The sequence below is a fragment of the Sapajus apella genome, unplaced genomic scaffold (genome assembly GCF_009761245.1).
Source record: "Sapajus apella isolate SASKATOON/1434 unplaced genomic scaffold, GSC_monkey_1.0 scaffold72, whole genome shotgun sequence".
Lineage (NCBI taxonomy): Eukaryota > Metazoa > Chordata > Mammalia > Primates > Cebidae > Sapajus > Sapajus apella.
In genome coordinates this window covers 3,649,724-3,670,663 of record NW_022437012.1, presented here as the reverse complement: position 1 = coordinate 3,670,663, position 20,940 = coordinate 3,649,724, and the positions used below count along the sequence as shown (strand labels likewise).

General features: G+C 39.5%; 1 protein-coding gene across 1 annotated transcript; it reads left to right on the top strand.

Annotated features, from left to right (window-relative positions):
- Positions 1–1,038: 1,038 nt before the first annotated feature.
- DDX18 (DEAD-box helicase 18) lies at positions 1,039–17,654 on the top strand. The gene is made up of 14 exons (XM_032250668.1): positions 1,039–1,144; positions 3,629–3,910; positions 6,009–6,152; positions 7,519–7,654; positions 8,006–8,106; positions 8,222–8,421; positions 8,507–8,621; positions 11,267–11,406; positions 11,638–11,799; positions 12,156–12,308; positions 12,956–13,069; positions 14,565–14,621; positions 14,909–15,086; positions 16,493–17,654. The coding sequence occupies exons 1-14, from the start codon at positions 1,039–1,041 to the stop codon at positions 16,633–16,635; spliced, it is 2,031 nt and encodes a 676-aa protein (XP_032106559.1). The 3' UTR covers positions 16,636–17,654.
- The last annotated feature ends 3,286 nt before the right edge of the window (positions 17,655–20,940 follow it).

Genomic DNA, 20,940 nt, shown 5'->3' with positions numbered 1-20,940 from the left:
ATCTCAAAAAAGATGACTGTTAGCTAGCCAGATTGCAATTCCTGTCCTAGACTCCTGAAGGGTCCATGGGTATACTTAGGGAATACATACACCTCTTTTTCAAACTGCAGTCAACCTATTATCAATGTAGTAAAGTTAATTTAAATTCACGGCAATCAGTATTTTTAGTAAGCTAAAAAGAACAAGTTAGGACGGAATGAATGGAATTGAAGGAAAAATAGAATGAAAAACAAGAATATTATTTTGGAAAATGTTATACTTATGGGTGTATGCGTACCAAGTGACAAAGAAAGTGTATTTCAGAGGGCAGTGGCCAAACAAGTTTGGAAAAGCATACACGTAATTTAATTTTATTCAGTTTCCCAAATAGCGTTGTCCCTTGGTATCCACACAGGATTGAGTCCAGGACCCTCTGTGAGCACCAGTATCTTAGAATGCTCAAAACCCTTATATACAATAGTGTAATATTTGCATTTATCTTATATATAACCTCCGGTATACTTTAAATCATCTCTAGGTGGCTTATAATACCTTAAGACAATCTAAATGCTATGAAAGTGCTTATTACACTGTATTATTTTTAATTTTTTTTTTAATGTTTCCAATGGAGAGTTGTTTGAATCCACAGATAGGGAACCCAGGGCCAGGGAAGGCCAACCCTAGTTCTGCACCCAAAGAGGCTAGGAACGTAAAAATGGGGACTACCTGAGGCCTCCTTCCCCTTTACTTTCTTTCTTTAGTCTTCCTGTAGTCGGGAAGCTCAAACTAGCACCAGCAGAGCGTGAAGCCAGTGCAGGACCTGGCCTCCAATTCTCCAGAGGGCGCCGCAAAGATTTTGGTTGCCAAAGGTACTACGGTACACGCGTCAGGAAGCATCGCTGCTCTGGAGCATTTTCGTGTCGCAGGATGCCAGCATTCCTGTGACGCATTTCCGGTTGGCCGAGCTACGCACGTGCTGCCGGAAGGGAAGTAACGTCAGCCCGGAGTATTGAGCCGCTGTGCTGAGTGGCGCGGTGGTCTACCCACTTCTTGGACAGCATGTCTCACCTGCCGATGAAACTCCTGCGCAGGAAGATCGAGAAGCGGAACCTCAAATTGCGGCAGCGGAACCTAAAGTTGCAGCAGCGGAACTTAAAGTTGCAGGGTGAGATTCGCTGACTCGCGGTGGCTCAGGAGCCCCACGCGGGAGCCCTGCGACCGGGGGCCCAGCTGCTCTGTATGGCGGAGGCAGCTTCCCCTGCAGTGTGTGTGACTGGGGAGAGTGAAAAAGCAGCCTTCACTCGGGACCCGCACTGCTGCCCCCTCGTTGCGTGGCTCCAGCGCTGCTCCTGACCTTTCTGAGCAGTTTGCTAAGCGTTAGAGCAGGAGGCCTCCCGGTTCCCTTCCAGGCTTGGAGCTAACCCGGCCTTTTGCATTTTCACCTTACATTTTGATTCCCTCACCACCTACCTGGAAGTCTCACCTCACCTCATCCCTCATTTCCGATTAGGCTCCATGGAACTTTCTCATTTCCACCCACTTTTCACATCTGCTTAATTCCCATATTTCTTTCCCCAAAAGCCCGTCTCGCCGTTTCCACAGAGCTGCTTTGATGCTATCGCCTTCCTCTACCCACCTCCACATGCTGTCGTAGCACTTCCTCCCAAGAGCTTCTATGTATATGTTTCCTGCACAGTGACTTAAATGAAAAGGATTTTACCTGAATGTCACCTTTCCTACCTGCCTCGTCTCCAGTCCCAGTGTCCTGATAGTGGGACCACAAATCTTGAAGTAATTGTGTTAGCCTATTGTCCAGGTTAAGATATAAACTCCCCGAGGGAAAGGTTGGAGGCACAGTGCCTTGTCCCGGTTGGTTTTCGACAGACATTAATGGGAAAAAAAAAAAAAAAAAACTCTGCAGGAGGCAATAGGTTTATGAAATTTAGGAATATGTTTTGAAGTTCTCTAATATTTCTAATTCCTATAGAATAATAATACAGCATTACTAACTACTTTTCAGTGTATATGTAAGTAAATTTGAACAAAAGGTGGTGTTACGTTTTATCTTTTTCAATATACGAACGGGGAACCTTTGGTAAGGACATTCTTAGGTACAGTCATGCATTGCATAACAGAAGAGGGGATACATTGTGAGAAATGCATTATTAGGGGCTTTTGTCGTTTTGCAAACTTTCGTAGAGTCTAGTTACGCAAACCTAAATCTACTATACACCCAGGCCGCGTGGTATAGCCTGTTGCTCCTAAAGCTGTCATCCTGTACAGCATGTTACTGTACTGTACTGAGAGAATTGTGACACAATGATAAATATTTTTTATAGCTAAATATATCTAAACATAGAAAAGGTACAGTAAAAATACTATGACATGAGAGATTTTAAAAATGGTACACCTTTTTTGTGGTGACGGAATGTAAAGGCCTAGGACATTACTGTGCACTACTATAGACTTTAACACTGTACACTTGGGCTACACTTTATTTTTTTAATACTTAACCTTATACTATAACTTTTACTCTATAAACTTATTAAATTTCAACTTTTTGACTCTAACACTTAGCTGACAACACAAGCACATTGTACAGCTGTACACAAATAGTTTATGTCCTTATTCTGTGTGATTTTTTTCTGTTACTTTTTTTTTCTTTTTAAGCTTTTTGTTGAAAATGTGTCAGTATCACTGTCTTCCACCTCCACATCTTGTTCCACTGGAAGATTTTTAGGGCAACAATAGGCATGGAACTGACATCTATGATAACAGTGCCTTCTAAAATACGTCTCTCCCTGAGGCTCTTTTACAGTTGACTCTTATTTTTTTTTTTTTAATAAGTAGAAGGAATACACTCTAATGATCAGAAGTGTAAATACATAAACCAGTAACATAGGTGTTTGTTATCACATGTATTGTACATAATTATGTGTGCTTTACTTTATACAATGGCATCACAGTAGGTTTCTTCACACTAGCATCACCACAAACATGAGTAATGTTGCACTACAACATTGCAACAACCGATGGCAGTAGGTAAAAGGAATTTTTTAGCTCCATTATAGTCTTATGGAACCACTATATATGTTGTCCTTAATTCACAGAAATGTCATTGTGTATGCATTACTGTATTTGTGTGTGATAAATGTTGGGGCAAATAAGTGGTCTTATCAACTGAATTTTCAACCCACTGCAGCCTAGGAGAGTTAGGGCTGAATATTTTGAAGTTGCATGAGAAATAGTATTTGTGTGAATGAGTTGTAAATGTCTTTTTCAATGTATCAGTTAATCATATGTTTATCAGATACTTAGGTTTATTTTGTAACTGCTATTATCTGACCTCATCTGTTTAAATATTTGACCTCCTTGAAGTTTTTCTGTCCTAGACTCCTTAAAGTCAGAGATATGGTCTTTTGAAGTTAAGAAATCAATATAGGTTTCCTTTTTCCAGTATTTTTTCTTTAGGATAATTTACTTTTCCTATATGGGAACACCATAAAATTGTAAGTTGTTTTAATTACATGAAGAAGAAGAAAAGCTAAATAATTCGTGTCTGGAAGCCATGGAAGTTCTCATCTGGCGTTTCAGTGTTTCTAAGTAAACTTCTTCTTTGTCACAGCATATGTTTTGTTTATTTAAACAGGGGACTCAAATCTGACCCTGTCAGAAACTGAAAATGGAGATGTGTCTGAAGAAACAATGGGAGGTAGAAAGGTTAGAAAATCAAAACATTCTATGAATGTGGGCTTATCAGAAGCTCAAAATGGAGATGTGTCTCAAGAAGCAGTGGAAAATACAAAAGTTAAATCTCCCCAGAAATCCATCGTGTTAACCAACGGAGAAGCAGCAATGCAGTCTCCCAATTCAGAATCAAAAAAGAAAAGGAAGAAGAAAAAGAGAAAAATGGTGAATGATGCTGGGCCTGGTGGGTATTTATTGTCTTTGAGCTTCAGCCATTTAGTTTTTCACAGACAGTTATCGTTCCTCTTTCTATTACTTTTGTGTGCACATGACATACGAGAATTCTCTGTACTCACCAGAATATTAGAGATGAGCCTGGGTAGCTAATGGAAACATTTCATTGGCAGAAGTGGGGAGTTCATTTCAACTCTTCTCAAAATTTTGATGAATATATTTTTAGTTTCACTAACCTTGAAGAAAACCTCACTCTCAGAAAAGACTCTTCTTAGAGTTCTAGAAATTTTCTGTCTTTTTTTTGGCAGTCATCTGGGCTTTTAATGATAAACAGAACATACTATGGCATAGTATTATAGTTCTACCTGTTTACAAGTAGAGTTGCAGAATTACTAATATAAAGAAATCTAGGCTAGTAGCAGGATCTGTCTTCCCAGACCTTTCTGTATTAAGGGACTTTACTGTAATGATTTTTTTAAGTTACGTTTTATTTTTGGCTTGATTCCTCCCATTTTCCTACCATAAATTTCTCCCTTTGAAAGGAGTCTTAGTTACAAAGTATATAAAGTAGGAAACTTCTGAATAAATAGATCATTAATTTCTAAGTGCTAAGAATGGCAAAAGAAAAAGGAAGGACTATTTTTTGAAGGTGATAGAATTGCGGTAAGCTCACATGAAAGAATGGACATTTTAATTGAGATTTATACAAGCAGAGATTTAAAGGTAGGACAGGATAAGGGTCAGCAAACTATCCCTCCTACCTATTTTTGTAAATAAAGTTTTACTGGGTCATAGTAATGCCCATTGGGTTGTCTTTATGACAACAGAGATCACATGACCTGCAAAGCCTAAAATAGTTACTATTGTCCCTTTGTAGAAAGTTTACCAGCACCTCAGTTAGAACATTTATTCATGTATCTTACCTGAAATACGGGTTTTCTTTAAAAAGGAGCTTTGAACTTTTCCAAACACGCGTGACTATCTTCATGATGCCTACAAACGAACGTTATTGTAATCCTGTTCTAAAATTACTGACTTCACAGTTCTTGTTTTGAGTATGCCCAAGGAAGTGGTATTATTTCTGCTCTCAAGCACTGAGCCACAATCCTGGGAGTTTTAACCTATGGGTAATTTTTTTTTTTTAATAAGATGGGGTCTCACTGCATTGTCCAAGGTGGTCTCAAACTCCTGGGCTCAAGTGATCCTCCCACCTCGACTTCCCAAAATGCTGGGATTACAGGCATAAGCCACCACACCCAGCCACCTATGGGTAAATTTTAAGAACTGTTCCCAGGAAAACAAGCCATGGAAACCAGCTGAAGATACCTATGGCTTTTGAACTTGTGGATCCTACAGAGTTGACTGTTTCCTGGAAGGGTGGTCATAAGATACAAGGAAGAGACCAGTCCTGAGCTACAGAGAGTCCTGGGTTCTGGTCTAGGTCACTTCTTTTCCAACATCACTAATTGCCATATATTTTTATATAAGCCCAGCATGTAGTTAATCCATTTGACCCAGAGTTGAACATTCAAAAGAGAAGTGAGATAGGACTGAAAAGGCAATTGGGGATATGTGAAAGTTGTGAATGTAGAAATGAGAAGCTAGGAAACCCTGCCTTTTCTCTCACCCTCATCACTGTTAGCCAAGGAACAGTCCACTGTATGTCAGCCAGGCAAGTGGATTGCTGCCCTTACTTTACAGTCTATCTCTAGTAACAGGAAGAGCCTTTGATTAATAGCAATTGGCATGGAAGGAAAAAATGAGTGCTTATAATGAGTTTTTAAGGATTATGTTAATCAGATGTGCTTTTTTTCCCCTCAGTGGAATGTGTGAAACGTATAATTAGTATCTTTGTACTGTTTAGTTGAACTTTTTAAGGTTTTAAATGAGATGGTATAATACATTGAGAAGCCTAAAAAGTTTTGTCACCAAGTCTTTCTGTACCTTCAATTATCATTTTTCATGAAATGGAATTATTAACAAATTAATACAGAATATAGCTTTTGAAAATATACCTCTTTACATCACAGATCTTCTGTTTTGTTGATCTCATTTGGAATTTTTTTTTAAGAAAAAAATTTTGGGGGTTTTGTCTTTTAAAACCAAAGATACAAAAAAAGCAAAAACTGAAAACAAAGGGGAATCTGAAGAAGAAAGTGCCGAGACTCCTAAAGAAACAGAAAATAATGTGGAAAAGCCAGATAATGATGAAGATGACAGTGAGGTGCCCAGCCTGCCCCTGGGACTGACAGGTAAATGTCCAGGAAGTTTTCTAGACATACCTTCTTTAAAATGTGCCTCTCAGAGGATTATAGGTTGAAGTTCAGTTGTAACTTTCAGTTTACCTGGAAAAAGTAACTCTCAACAAGAAGCTTTTTTTTATCTTTCTGCTGCTTTTTCTCTTCATCTTCTATTGTGTGGTGTTTCAGTTCCTTTTGTTCCCTATTTTTTTTTTCTTTTGTCCATTTCTGACACTAAATATTTTATATGCACACAAGCAGCTTCTAGGATTCTTTGGTTTGTCCTTTTCTAAGGCTCATTCTGTGTTGTAATAGGAAAATCATTGGCCCTGTACCAGTTTAACCTCCTTTGGCCATTGTTCCTTTGTAAAGTCGAGTTTACTAGAATTCACTCCCTCTAACCAGGTATGTCTAGGAGTTGCTTCAGTTGCTTGTTTGGTTGGGGTGGTTGGTTTGTTAAAATGTTGAGGGCTCAATCCCAGATCTGCCTAATCTGAATTGCAAACATTTTGGCAGTAGCTCTTGAGCAGGGAAGTTTGCCCCCGAAGACAAGTAACTCATCCTGGTTTGCCCAGAACTTTTCCAGTTTTAGCACTCAAAGTCCTGACTCCCAGGAACCTTCTCTGTCCCTAGCCTACTGAGAAGATCGATCATCCTAAGCCTAGGAGACATTTTTGGTTCTCAGAACTAGGGGCAGTCTGCTGGCATATGGTGAGTGGAGGTCAGAGACACTGCATTATAGCTTATAATGCATAGGATAGCATCCACAACAAAGAATTTATTCAGCTCAAATGTCAGCAATGCCAAAATCAAGAGTCATTGGTTTACACCCTGGGTATGTGGAGTGTGGGGAACCCCCAGATGATTTTGATGCCTTCTGCAAAAGAATCACTATAGTACTTGATACATAGGTTCAGCCTAACATTCTGTGGTTGTATCTGATTCTTCTGTGTCTTGTCCGAGTGAGATTAACAAGTTTTTATTTTATTGACTTTACATTCAGTTTTTGTTAATACTCAGTGTTTTCACTTTTTATATCAAATTTCTTAAACATTTAATTTACCTCTGGACTCTTTCATTATTTTCCTTGTCTTAGTATTTTTATTTTGTATAAATTCCTCGGTTATACCTCCTCTCCACCCTTTGTTTTGTTATGCTATGGGCTCTGGACTATAACTCACACAGCCATTAACAATGGAGAAACTTGAAAGGTATACGGTCTTGATAATGTCACGTGAATAATTAAGGTTTAACCTTTTCTTACTTTAGGAAGCTTTTCTAAGCAAAACAGATTTAGGCAACTATAGCAGTACTTTTTAAAAATATTTGTCTTTTTAAAAAAGATAAATTTGCTAATGATAAATTGTCTTCTGTGTAGGAGCTTTTGAGGATACTTCATTTGCTTCTCTGTGTAATCTTGTCAATGAAAACACTCTGAAGGCAATAAAAGAAATGGGTTTTACAAACATGACTGAAATTCAGCATAAAAGTATCAGACCACTTCTGGAAGGCAGGTATGATTAACACTGAAGCTTAGATATTGGCATCTATTTTTAGAACTAGAGGATTATAAAGAACATACCAGTGTATTCTGTTGATTTTGTACTATATGTTGGGTCATGTATCTATCATGCATGAAAGGCTTTTAGTTAATTACTGATGTTTGAAGGACAATGTTTGAAAGGCGTTCATTTGTGTTGTAGCACAATTCTGACTTAACAATTTCCATATGTAGCCCAGGTGATCAATTTTAGCAATGTAGATGTCTTGTTCATGTTCTAGCCTTAGTGCCGAAAGTATATGTATGTAGTACATCATAAATGAGTAGATTAAATGTCTTCTTCCTTTCCCTTTTTAATATTTAGGGATCTTCTAGCAGCTGCAAAAACAGGCAGTGGTAAAACCCTGGCTTTTCTCATCCCTGCAGTTGAACTCATTGTTAAGTTAAAGTTCATGCCCAGGAATGGTAAGCTTTTAATATGCTTATATCTGCCATTATTTCACTAGCTAGAAGTTTATTGTAGCTATTATGGACTCATGGTGACAACCACAGTTAGACTTTTACCATATGTCATTTTTAGGAACGGGAGTCCTTATTCTCTCACCTACTAGAGAACTAGCCATGCAAACTTTTGGTGTTCTTAAGGAGCTAATGACTCACCACGTGCATACCTATGGGTTGATAATGGGTGGCAGTAACAGATCTGCTGAAGCACAGAAACTTGCTAATGGGATCAACATCATTGTGGCCACACCAGGCCGTCTGCTGGACCATATGCAGGTAAGAGATACAGTGCTTGTCCCATTGCCTTATATGAAACCTAAACTGACAACTAATTGTTGTTCTTTGTCCTTTGTTTTGTTAGAATACCCCAGGGTTTATGTATAAGAACCTGCAGTGTCTGGTTATTGATGAAGCTGATCGTATCTTGGATGTTGGGTTTGAAGAGGAATTAAAGCAAATAATTAAACTTTTGCCAAGTAAGTAGGTTGCATCTGGATTTGGTTTGCAAAGTATCTGTTGGAGGTAGATAAAAATTGTTCCTATAGGAAAACTGCACTAATGCCAGAACTTTACCATAGCCAGGTGAGGTGGTTGTGCCAATCGACCTGAAAGGTAGTTTGGAATACAAACATCAAACTTATTAACAACTTAATGTAGTTTTGCTGTTTTAGAAATTATAATGAACGTTAAACAGACTTAACTTAGGCCCTGTCCTCCACCTCTTGACTATTCTTACCTCATCTAACATCCTTCAAGGAGCTGTACATTTGTTGCCTTACTTGTACATACCTTGGTTATGGTACTTGCAGCATTATGAACTGGATATAACTAAGACTGTGGTCCCATTTATTATACAATTTATTTTTCAAAGCTTTATCAAAGTATAATTGACATATGTACACATTTATAAGTTACAATTTGATACATTCTTTGAAAAGTTTACCACTGTGAAACCATCACTGCAATCGGGAAAATGAACATGTCCATCACACTCAAAGGTTTCTTCCTGCCCCTTTTCAGTTTCTCCCTCCCACCCTCCTTATACACATACTTCTTCCCTAAGTGAGTATTGATCTGCTTTTGGTCACTAGATTAGGTTGCATTTTCTGGAAATTTATATCAGTGTTGTTTTGATGATTTTGGTCTGGTTTCTTTTGCTCGGTAAATTCTTTTGATTTTCATCCTTGCTGTCATGTGTATCAGTAGTTCTTTTTATTCCTCAGTAGCATTCCACTATATGAATATGACAGTTTGTCCGTTTAGCTGCTGATGGATGTTTCTGCTCTTTACAGTTCAGTGCTATTACAAATAAAGTTGCTGTGAACAGTCATCTACAATTCTTTGTAGAGACATATATCTCCTTTTCTCTTAAGTAAACCTAGGAGTGGCCTAGCTGGTATGTGTTTCGTGTATGTTTAACTTTTTAAAAAACTGCCAGATGTTCCCTAAAGCGGCTATACTATTTAACATTCCTATGAGCAGTGTGTGAAAGTTCCAGTTCCTCCTGGTAAGATTTGACCATCAGTTAATGTTAGCCCCAAGTTTGTTCTCTTTTAAGTTTGTGGTATTTTTGTCCTTTTATTGGTATTTTTGTCCAATTCTAAATTTTAGAATTGATTTGTCAGTTTCCCCCTTTCCCTCCAAAAAAGTCTCAAATCTTGATTGAGATTTTTATTGAATAGAGATCACTGGAGGAAGACAATATTGAGTCATGTAACCCACCATAATAAGGTATATCTCTATGTATTAGGTATTTTATTTCTCTGTAATATTTGGAGGGTTTCAGGATACAGGTTTTTTCACATCTTTTGTCATATTTATTCCTGAGTATTTAATTAAAATTTCAAATTCCAGTGGCTCATTGCATATATATGTATATGTACACATGTATATACACAGTTGAGTTTTATATTGTTCTTATATCTAGCAAGACAGTTAATCCTGTACTGAATGATTATTCAGTATGACTTGCCAGTTGCCTGTATCCTTTTGGATGTTCTCTGTAGGCAATCATGTACAGATAAAGACAGTTTCACCTCTTTATTTAATTTCTTTTTTCTTGCCTGATTGCCCTGGCCAAAACCTCTAGTATGATACTGAATAGAAGTGGTGAGAGCAGACATACTTGTCTTGGTTCTGATCTTAGGGGAAAGGATTCAATCTTTTACCATTAACTACATATGAAGTTAGTGGCAGGTTTTATATAGATGCCTTTTATCAGATTGAGGAAGATCCCTTTTGTTCCTAGTTTGCTGAAGGTTTTTAATCAGAAATAAATGGTCAGATTTTTTTTTTTCTGTCTATTAAAATAATCATGTTTCTTCTTTTGTTAACATAGTAAATTGTATTGGTTGATTTTTCAAATGTTGAACCAACCTGCATTTCTAGAATAAACCCACTTTGTTATGATCCATTATCCTTTTTATATATTGCTGAATTCACTTTACTAAAATTCTGTTTTGAATTTTGCATATGTGCTCATGAATGATATTGATCAATAGTTTTCTTTTCTTGTAATATCATTGTCAGGTTTTTGTATAGTGTAATGACTGACTTCAAAGAATGAGTTGATATATAAACCCCCTCTTTAATTTGTTAGAGGGTTTATGAATAATTGATGTTTCTTCCTTAAATGTTCAATAGAATTCACCAATGGAATCCATTTAGGCTTGGAATTTTTTTACATGAAGGTTTTAACTAAAATTTCTTTAGAAGACACAAGGCTTTTTAAAGTTTTACTATTTTCTTCAGTTGTTTGTCTTTGAAGGAGTTTGTCCATTTCATCTACGTTCTCAGATTTATAGACTATTGTTTCATGCTATAACTTTTTTACCTTTTATAATATCTGTAGAATGTCTTTTATTATATCTGTAGAATCTCTTATAATATCTGTAGACTCTCTTATATCTATAGAATCTCTTTTATAATATCTGTAGCATCTCTTATAATATCTGTAGAATCTCTTAAAATAGCTGTAGAATCTCTTTTATAATATCTGTAGAATCTGTAGAGACATCATATCTCCCATTTCTGATATCTCTACCCAGAATATTTGTAGTTGTGAGGCAATGGTAAAGAGTCCCAAAATGATTGGGGTTATTTTTATATGTATCTGTTTCAGCACGTAGACAGACTATGCTCTTTTCTGCCACCCAAACTCGAAAAGTTGAAGACCTGGCAAGGATTTCTCTGAAAAAGGAGCCATTGTATGTTGGTGTTGATGATGATAAAGCTAATGCAACAGTGGATGGTCTTGAACAGGTACTTTTTATCAGTAACTGAAAACTTTAGGGAACTTACTTGGTGTTTTTATGTAATTGTTGGAAGGATCATTCAGAAAGCAAATGGGTTAATGAACTTTTAAAATGCTGTAGGTGAGGCATAACAGTTTACACACTATGCTTATCAGTGCTGTTGATCAAATTATACAAGTTAGGAAATGGAAAATGTCCACTTGGTTCATTTGTATCTGTCTATTTGAACCATTTCTAGGGATATGTTGTTTGTCCTTCTGAAAAGAGATTCCTTCTGCTTTTTACATTCCTTAAGAAGAACCGAAAGAAGAAACTTATGGTCTTCTTTTCATCTTGTATGTCCGTGAAATACCACTATGAGTTGCTGAATTACATTGATTTGCCCGTCTTGGCCATTCATGTAAGTGATTATAACGAGCTCATTGAAAACAGGGTATGCTTATTAAATCCTAGAGGTTGTAGGATTGGAGTTATTGCCCACTCCTCCAAATATTGTTCTGAGTAGTTAGATCACCACTAGGTGATGGACCCTGAATGTGGGGAGCACTGCTGGGTGTGGAGGGTTGTGAGGACTTCCAAGGAGTACAAGACACCATCCTCCTTGAAGGGCTTGCAGAACTGTCGGGAAATAGAACATAGGCCAAGGGATGAGCTCAAAATAGAGTAACAATTCCACAATTTGGGGGTTCTACTGCTAGACTTCCTATAGACAACCTTAACATTCCAGCTCTTACGGATGTTTTTATTTAATTCTAGGGAAAGCAAAAGCAAAATAAGCGTACAACCACATTCTTCCAGTTCTGCAATGCAGATTCAGGAACACTATTGTGTACAGATGTGGCAGCAAGAGGACTGGACATTCCTGAAGTCGACTGGATTGTTCAGTATGACCCCCCTGATGACCCTAAGGTAACTGGCGTCCTTGGGGTATATTCAGAATGACTCTGCATTAAGGAGTTCACTTATTCTCCTAGTTGCCTGACAGAAACCGCATTCCACATTCGAAAGGTTTATCCCTACTATACAGTGACTGCAGTATTCCTCTGGTGTTGATAAGTATTTAAGGCTTTTCAGGGCTCAAAGGGGCCGTGCAAGAGGATTTAAAAGTATCAGTGGAACTTAAGTTATGAAAATAAGATCCTTGGAATGATCTCTTAGGAACAGCAGATGTCTGAAGGAAATAAAATTGCTTAAGGAGGTAGATAAGCTTCTGGATATGTGGTAGAATAAGCTTCATTGAGAAGTATTTTTAACAAACAATGGATTGAAGCCATTTTGATGACGAAGCATGCATAATACTTATTTTATTAGATCACTGTTAATGCAGACATCATGTCCAGCCTTTTTGGCCTCAGTCATTGGCCTGTTACCTTTTGGGGGTGCTGTGCGCCAGAGGGATTGCTGCCCTGCTTTGTGGGGTGTGGCCCAGTCCCGTGGAAGTGCACCATCCCAGTGCCCCATCCCAGTGCAGACATGCACATACCCAGGACACAGATACGCAAATGGGCTCATGTGGAAGTCATTGTGTTAACTCAGGTTTTCTTTCTCCACGAAAGGAATATATTCATCGTGTGGGTAGAACAGCCAGAGGCCTAAATGGGAGAGGGCATGCCTTGCTCATTTTGCGTCCAGAAGAATTGGGTTTTCTTCGCTATTTGAAACAATCCAAGGTAACGATCTTTACTTGGAGAAAGATTTCTCTTGGTGTAGGGATTGTTAGCAAGCACCATTTTTACATGTGTCAGAGGAGTCTTGAGTTTGGACAGTACTATTACAACCATTCTGATGGCAATTAAGTAAGATTTTATGTACTTCTAGACCAGGAAGTGAAAACAAGGAATTGCCTACGTGACTCAGCCTTCTAGCTCTGTTACTCACCAACGCCTCTGTGTCCCAGCCTCTCCTCTCCCATTCCCTCCAGGCCTCTTTGAAACCTTCTCCACTCCTTTGAAGCTCCCTCACACCTAGTCATCTCTGCTTCTGCTCCCCTTCCTTCCTCTTACCTTGTGTGATACAGTGGGGAATCCTCATTCACGCTAATCTCTGCCTCCTTCACTGCCCTCTGTCTCCTATTCATCAACTCTTGGCCTACAGTCTCTTCTTTGCAGTTAGCACTTTACCATCTCAAATTTCTCACTGCAAAAAGTAACCTTAACCTTAAACCTATTCTTCTACCCCTTCCTGCAGGATAGCTACCGTCTGTTGCCTTTCCTCAGTCTGCCTTATCGGAATAATGGTTTATATTCTTGCCAGTTACCTCCCTCTTGGTCCCCAGCCAGCTTAATTTGGCTTTAGCTTTGTAGTGTCACACTGGAATTGAATCCATCAGAACCCTAATGGGCCTCTACATTGCTAAGCCATGGGGATGCGTATCAGGCCTTCTCCTCCCTGACATTTGCATCCTCATGGCGTCTCTGGCATAGTCTTACCGATAGGTTTCCTCTACCCTGCAACTACAGGCAGTGCCCTGAAATTTCTCTACAGCTTTTGTTCACTTTCTCCAGAATGCTTGGTTTCAACTAGCCTCTGTCTTTGCTGGGAAGCCATCTCTGATCTCCTGCCCTCCTCCTTGTTCCCACAGAACAGGTGCTCATCAAGTTGACATTTCATTACTTAGCTTTCTCCCTCACAAGACCACAAGCTCTCCAAGGGCAGAATCCAGGACTTAGGCACCTATTCTCCAGCACCTAGCATAAGCCCGTTGCTTTTCTGGTTATCTAATGAGTGATAACTGATGACAGATCCACCCTGTAGGAGTTTGTGGTCATGATGACCTGTAGTGTCACAAGCCTCAATACAGGGCTGTGTCGTATTAGGACCATCTTCTGACATGGAGAAAGGGGGCTGATGGTCCTTTTGAGTAGAAGCCTTAGGCTGTTTCATGGTTCCAAACAGTCAGGATAGTAAAGATTCTTAGAGAAAAGTGCTTTACTGACTCGATCCCTGTCCAATTCCTTGCCCTTCAGAAAGAAAGAAGTACAGATTGCCTAACTCAGCAGAGCAAAGATGAAACTTTCCCACCAACATTGGGAGACTAGGAAAAGCACATTTTCCTGTCTGTCTTGAAGGAATTCCATAGGCCCGGTCACCCTTCCCTATCTTCAGTACCCAATACCTGAATGCTGATCATCCTGGTTTACTAATCTTAATACTTTCGGTTTCTAGGTTCCATTAAGTGAATTTGACTTTTCCTGGTCTAAAATTTCTGACATTCAGTCCCAGGTATGTGATTTTTAAACATTTGTGAGTAAGCAAGAACCTTAACCTTGTTCCAGCCCTGTCTTTGTAGTGGTTTATTGGGCAGTCAGTGTCCTATAAAGTCTACCCTGTTGTAAAATGAGGATTGGACTGTTGTCTATAAGGTTTCTTACTATTCTAGTTAACACCACTCTGTGCCCTCCTTAAATGTTTTCTATGGAGTGACTTTGCTCTAGGATATTTGAAATCTGGTGTTTTGGAGGGTTTTGTTTGTTTTTGTTTATTAAAACCCGTGTTTCTTTCCATTTCAGCTTGAGAAATTGATTGAAAAGAACTACTTTCTTCATAAGTCATCCCAGGAAGCATATAAGTCGTACATACGCGCCTATGATTCCCATTCTCTGAAACAGATCTTTAATGTTAATAACTTAAATTTGCCTCAAGTTGCTTTGTCATTTGGTTTCAAGGTGCCTCCCTTTGTTGATCTGAGTATCCTTTTTTTTAATCAAGTTATCTTGGAACTGAGGAACAAAAGCTTGACAGAGGGGCATTTTGGGCTTTGCAGTAGATTGGTATATGTTCCGTCTCAGACTGGAGGCTCCAGTGTTTGTCCTGATCAGTGTCTGTGCTAGCACAGGACATAGAGGTTGGGTGGGGCAAGTGGGTATTAAACATTAGGATGGAGTTATAGGGACAAGGCAGATAATGCCTTGAGCCTTCAAAAGACAAATTTGACTGTAGAACAAGGAGAGACAGGCAGTTGTGCGTTCCAGGCAGAAACATAGGTAACATAGCAAAACACGGTGGTTGCTGAGGCCACACTGTGCAGGGTACTTAGGTGAATGGGATGTTTTGAAGCTAAAGAGAGGATGGGACCTTTCAAGGAGTTGTAATCCTCTTAGAGCCCCTGAAGAGTTTTATACAAGAAAGTGGCAAGTTCAGCAAAAGGTGTTATTTATGATAAAAGGCAAAAGGAGTACCTCCAGTTGCTTCAGTTGTGATTTATAATTTCTGCCTTTCAGAAGAAGAAACAGCCGCTGAAATGAGGCCTGTGCGTTAGTGCCATGGTAGTAACTTCTGAGGGGGACTTGACGACCAAATTTTTTTTTTTTTTTTTTGAGACAGAGTTTTGCTCTTGTTACCCAGGCTGGAGTACATACAGTGGCACAATCTCGGCTCACTGCAACCTCTGCCTCCTGGGTTCAAGCAATTCTTCTGCCGCAGCCTCCTGAGTAGCTGGGATTATAGATGTGCTACCACGCCCGACTAATTTTTGTATTTTTAGTAGAGATGGGGTTTCTTCATGTTGGTCAGGCTAGTCTTGAACTCCTGACCTTAAATGACCTGCCCACCTCGACCTCCCAAAGTGCTGGGATTACAGGCGTGAGCCACCACACCCGGCCTTAGAGGACCAAATTTTGGGTTACCATCTCCATTTGTAAACAGTGAGTAAATGTCAGCTGAAATGAATACATGTCAAGTCCTGTGGAAGGAAGAGCAGCTCCTTGACTCAGGCATTCCTAAATTAATTCCAAAGAGAAATGATAGTCACTTGTTTTGACACAGGAGGTGGTTTTTTAATGTGCTCCTATAAACTTCCTGATTAAACTGATAAATACCTGTTCACTGTCATGAATTTTACTATGTGGAAGAAATAATTAAGATGACTATTACACACTGAAGTTTAAAATCATACCTGCTCATTTTAGTCTACAGTCATGTGGCCACTCCTAATTTTCTGGAAATTTATTGCATAGTCCTACATTCCCACATTTTCATTGTTGAGAATGGGGTTGTGGAGGGACAATAGTGTACGTACTGGTTTTTTCCCTGTGTGGATGTTAGGTTGGAGTTCATTATCTTTTTTACTTGATTTCCTTAATGTTTGCTTCTAGACGTCAACAGCAATGAAGGCAAGCAGAAAAAGCGAGGAGGCGGTGGTGGATTTGGCTATCAGAAAACCAAAAAAGTTGAAAAGTCCAAAATCTTTAAACATATTAGCAAGAAATCATCCGACAGCAGGCAGTTCTCTCACTGAAGACATGCCTTTCTTTCATCGTGCATAACTTTGTCCTAAAGTGAATTTTTTTTACCCCTTGATTTAACAGAATTTTTGTAGCCTTTAGAATTTGGACTTCCTAACAAGAGTATAAATTAACTTGGGTTGCAAGCACTGAGCACTGTTACTTCTATCAAGTCTCTCTTTAATTTTTGAGATACAAAACAGGCTTTGTTTTCTTGGTTGCCCAAGGCCAGAGCAAGGAATATCTGGTCTTTCTTATGATTATATAATATTTTAATTTTAAATATCCCTCCCTAAAACAGACAAATGTATGTTACTGTTCTAATATAATTCTTTTTGTACTTTCTTGTTTGGTGAAGATTTCTGTGGCATGGATTGCTGCTCTTACTGCTGTAAAGGTGACCTAGCGTACTGGGCAGCTAGTGGTAATGCAGAGAAAGAGTCTCAGGTTATTTTTTGTTTTTAGTTATTTCTTGGACCTTGACAGTATCTCATGACTCCTTCTGAAAATGCTGCAGTATAAAAGAGCAAAGAGCTTAGAAGCACCTTAGAATTAGTGTGGCATTGCTTTTATAGATTCTTGATTTTAAAGCAATGAGCTTTTCTTGGGTGTTTCGTTCTTTTTGGAGCAAAAGCTATGGGCTGTAATTTCAATAAAGTGTCACTAGCAGTCAACATTCAATGGGAAGGAGTTAGGAAGAGGGTGAAATTGAGATGTTTGAGCCTTATTTACATCAATAGAGGTGTAATATACTGCATTTCTTCATTTGGTAACAGCAAAGACTAAAAACGCACAAAGAATGGTGGTGCTCCTCATTTAGATTTGTTTAATTCAAGATGGTTTGGATTTTGGTAAGCGTTTTTACTCTGTAGAGTACTTAGAAGACAAGGGCAACTTCCTTGGACTTAGAACCAAGCTATCAGACAGTGCCCAGCACACATTAATGTTAGCTTCTTTCCGAGAAAAATTACCTCTTCAGGCCATGAAACAAAAAACACATTTGCTATCAAGATTGAAAATGAACAAAGTTAGGAAAAAAAAAAACACAACAGCAAAGTCAGTGATTTAGTCAGATGGGTTTTTTGTTATAGGAGCACTTGATTTCTGGTGTGTTTTGTATAGTGTATAACTACAAAATAGTACATTATGTAGCAATTCAAAACCAAAGTTGCTAGCATCATTTGGCTGTTGTGCCAGTTAATCATAGGATCCCATTAAATGTAAGAAGTGCTAACAACTAATGTAGAGGAAACTGTTTGGTAAGGAACATTCCAGTAGGAAAAGAAAAGAACAATCTTCTATTTCAGGGCTTGGCTGTCATCAGCCTGGTTGGACCTGTCCTGGGCCTCGAACCTTGACTGCTGGGCTCCTGGATTGGCTTCTTGGATTCCTATTTCCTGGTGTTTAATAACTCTCCAGGATCATGTTTTTCTCCCCCCCTCCCCCGAAATAATGAATAATGTTTTTTAAAAGACAAAAACAAAGGGAAGAATATTTAATTACTGAGCAGGAGTAAATTTGTACATAATCTAATTTTTATATGCATGTTTGTGCTTTTTAAATTTTTTATCAAAAATGAAGTCATCTACATACTGCTTGTAACCAGCTTGTTTCATAACGGTATTTTCCTGTGTCATTAAATAATTACCTCATGTTGTATTTTATTTATGGCTGCTTTGTTGACCCTTGCTTGGTCTTCCAGGATTTAGGTTCAAGATACCTACCTGATTGTGCTAGACTGGCTGTCCCTATTGCAGTATATCTTGTGCTCCTACTGGTCTTGAGATTGTTTACCTCTATTATGAGTCAGTCTCTAGAGGTTTTGTGAGAAAAGCATATAAACAAAGTGGACAGGTTGGCCCTGCTATATAAGAACTTAATTCAGGTTCGTTAGCACCCCCATCCATGATCTCCATTCCTGTAGTCAGCTGTGGACTGGCTAGCTCAGTACAGTACAATAAGCTACTTTGAGAGGCCACATTTACATGACTGTTATTATAATATATTGTAATTGTTTTATGTTAATCTCAATGTGCTAATTTATAAACTTTGTCATGTATAGGAAAGAATTTATAGAGGGTTCAGTCTTGTCCACAGTTTCAGACATGCACTGGGGGTCCAAATGTATCCCTGGAGAATAAGGAGAACTGTACTTGCTGGGTGCTGTTTGTGATTGTAGTGGCAGAATGGTCCAGGCTAGGGACAAGAGACAGCCAGACCTGACCACCCTGGCCAGATTCAGACACGAAGGAGCCAGTTACTAGTATCATGTACAGTGAGTGAAAGCAGCACCGTCTGCAAGGCTCATACACAGTAAGGACTTCATAGGTTTCTGTGCTAAGAGCACAGTTGGTGGCAAATGTGGGCATTTGACAGGTGGGATTAAGTGGCTGCAGCCATGAAGGTTAGAAGGCAGAATGTGAGGTGGGGGGAGTCATGCATATCGCTTCATGCAGGTAAGTCTTTGGGTTCTGTGGGCTGCAAGAGATGACATTGCTAGGTCTAAATTTTATTTAGCCTCAGCCAGCTTTGTATAATAAAACAAGATACTCGAAACAGTATGCATAAGGGGTTAAAAGTGAGAGCGCCATAACCAGAATACCTAGATTCAAATTCCAGCTGAGCCACTTACCAACCTCAGGGCCTGTTTCATGAGTGAAGTGAAGGTAATAACACCTCCTTCAGAAGATGGTAAGAATCCAGTGCTCAGGACAGTGCCCTGGTGCTCAGTGCCCTGTCCATGGTAGCTGCCTCCGTGCATCCTGCATGAACACCTTGCTGCCACTCAGCAGCAGGTACAGAGGCTCATCCCAAATCCTGAGCCCGTCTGGGCTTTGGCACACAGCCAGGATTTCTTAGCAGTCTGCATCTCTTGGAATTCTGAAGAGCAGACTTGGGCTTTGGAAAGTGGTCCAGTCCTGCAGCACCTTCCTGAGGTAGCTGTCAAGTATATTAATGCTGTTTTCAAGGTTGCTGTACTTAGTGTTGGGTGGCAGCAACAACAGTGTAGTTGCCTTTGGATAATCTAATTCATCATACAAGCCTGTTAGATGTCATAAACTCTGCAGAGGACACAGAAGAATATGCCCAGATCCCTCTTAGGATGGATACAAATTAGAGCAGGTAGGCATAAACAGTTGCAATATTGTTTTCTAAATGATGTGACAGATGCAGACAAATATTCTGGCTATTTTTATTAAGCCTAGAAATCCTGTGTCCTTGGGTCCTAGTGGACTATGATTATCTTGCCCCATCTCTAGGAGATTCTGATTTAGTAGGCTTTTGCCAGGGCAGAGGTATGTAGATGATGCTCATGTTCAGCTAGGTTTGGAAGCAACCAGACTAGAATCCACACAGACTCTTAGTAAATGTTTTCTGCCCTCATCTTGCAAAGTGAAGGTGCCCAGCACAGGAAAGGGTGTTAGTATGTTGTAGTCATTCACAAACTAGGGTGACCTAAAAGAGAGACAGGCTGGGGCTTTCGAGAAACAGCTGTGTTTCATTTGAATGCCCTGGGTGGAAAGAAGTAGGACAGCCTAGCTTCCATGGAACCCATACCTCCTTGCACCAGACAAAGCCTACAGATCCCTCCACAGTGCTCCATTCCCTGTCCATTGGTGTTGGGCCAGAGATTAAACCAATTTGCCTTGACCACACGTCTTTGAGAAAAAACCATTCTCCCTTCTGGGACCCAGCATCTGTACCTGTAATAGAGGGAAATGTGGAAAATTCTAACTGAATGATCACTTTCCTGTGGAGGCAAAAACACATTTTTTGTGTGTTTTTCACAAAAACATTTTATTTTGAGGGGCGGCTATCCAGCATCCAACTCTTTTTTTTTTTTTTTTTTTTGAGACAGTCTCACTGGTCGCCCAGGCTAGAGTGCCATGTCACGATCTTAGCTCACTGCAGCCTCCACCTCCCTGGTTCAAACAACTCTCCTGCCTCAGCCTCCTGAGTGGCCGGGATTACAGGTGTGTGCCACCACACCTGGCTAATTTTTATATTTTAAATAGAGACGGGGTTTCACCAAGTTGGCCAGGGTGATCTCAAACTCCTGACCTCAGGTGATCCGCTCGCCCCAGCCTCCCAAAGTGCTGGAATTACAGGCATGAGCCACCATGCCAGACCCGCATCCAACTTTTTATTTAGAGACAAAACCTTTCAAATATTGGTGGGTTGCTGAGACCACCTCCCACCAGACAGGCAGAAATGCCTCCCGTGCAGCCAGGGTGGGGCTGTGACCTGGGTTTGACCAATCACATACACTTGCCCAAACTGAATTAGATACTAATAAAACAGGAGCAGAAACAGTAAAT

Coding starts and splice junctions, on each gene's coding strand:
- DDX18 (XM_032250668.1), top strand. CDS start 1,039: ATGTCTCACCTGCCGATGAAACTCCTGCGCAGGAAGATCGAGAAGCGG. Junction 12,309..12,955: donor ACCCCCCTGATGACCCTAAG/GTAACTGGCGTC, acceptor TCTCCACGAAAG/GAATATATTCATCGTGTGGG. Junction 15,087..16,492: donor GCCTCCCTTTGTTGATCTGA/GTATCCTTTTTT, acceptor GTTTGCTTCTAG/ACGTCAACAGCAATGAAGGC.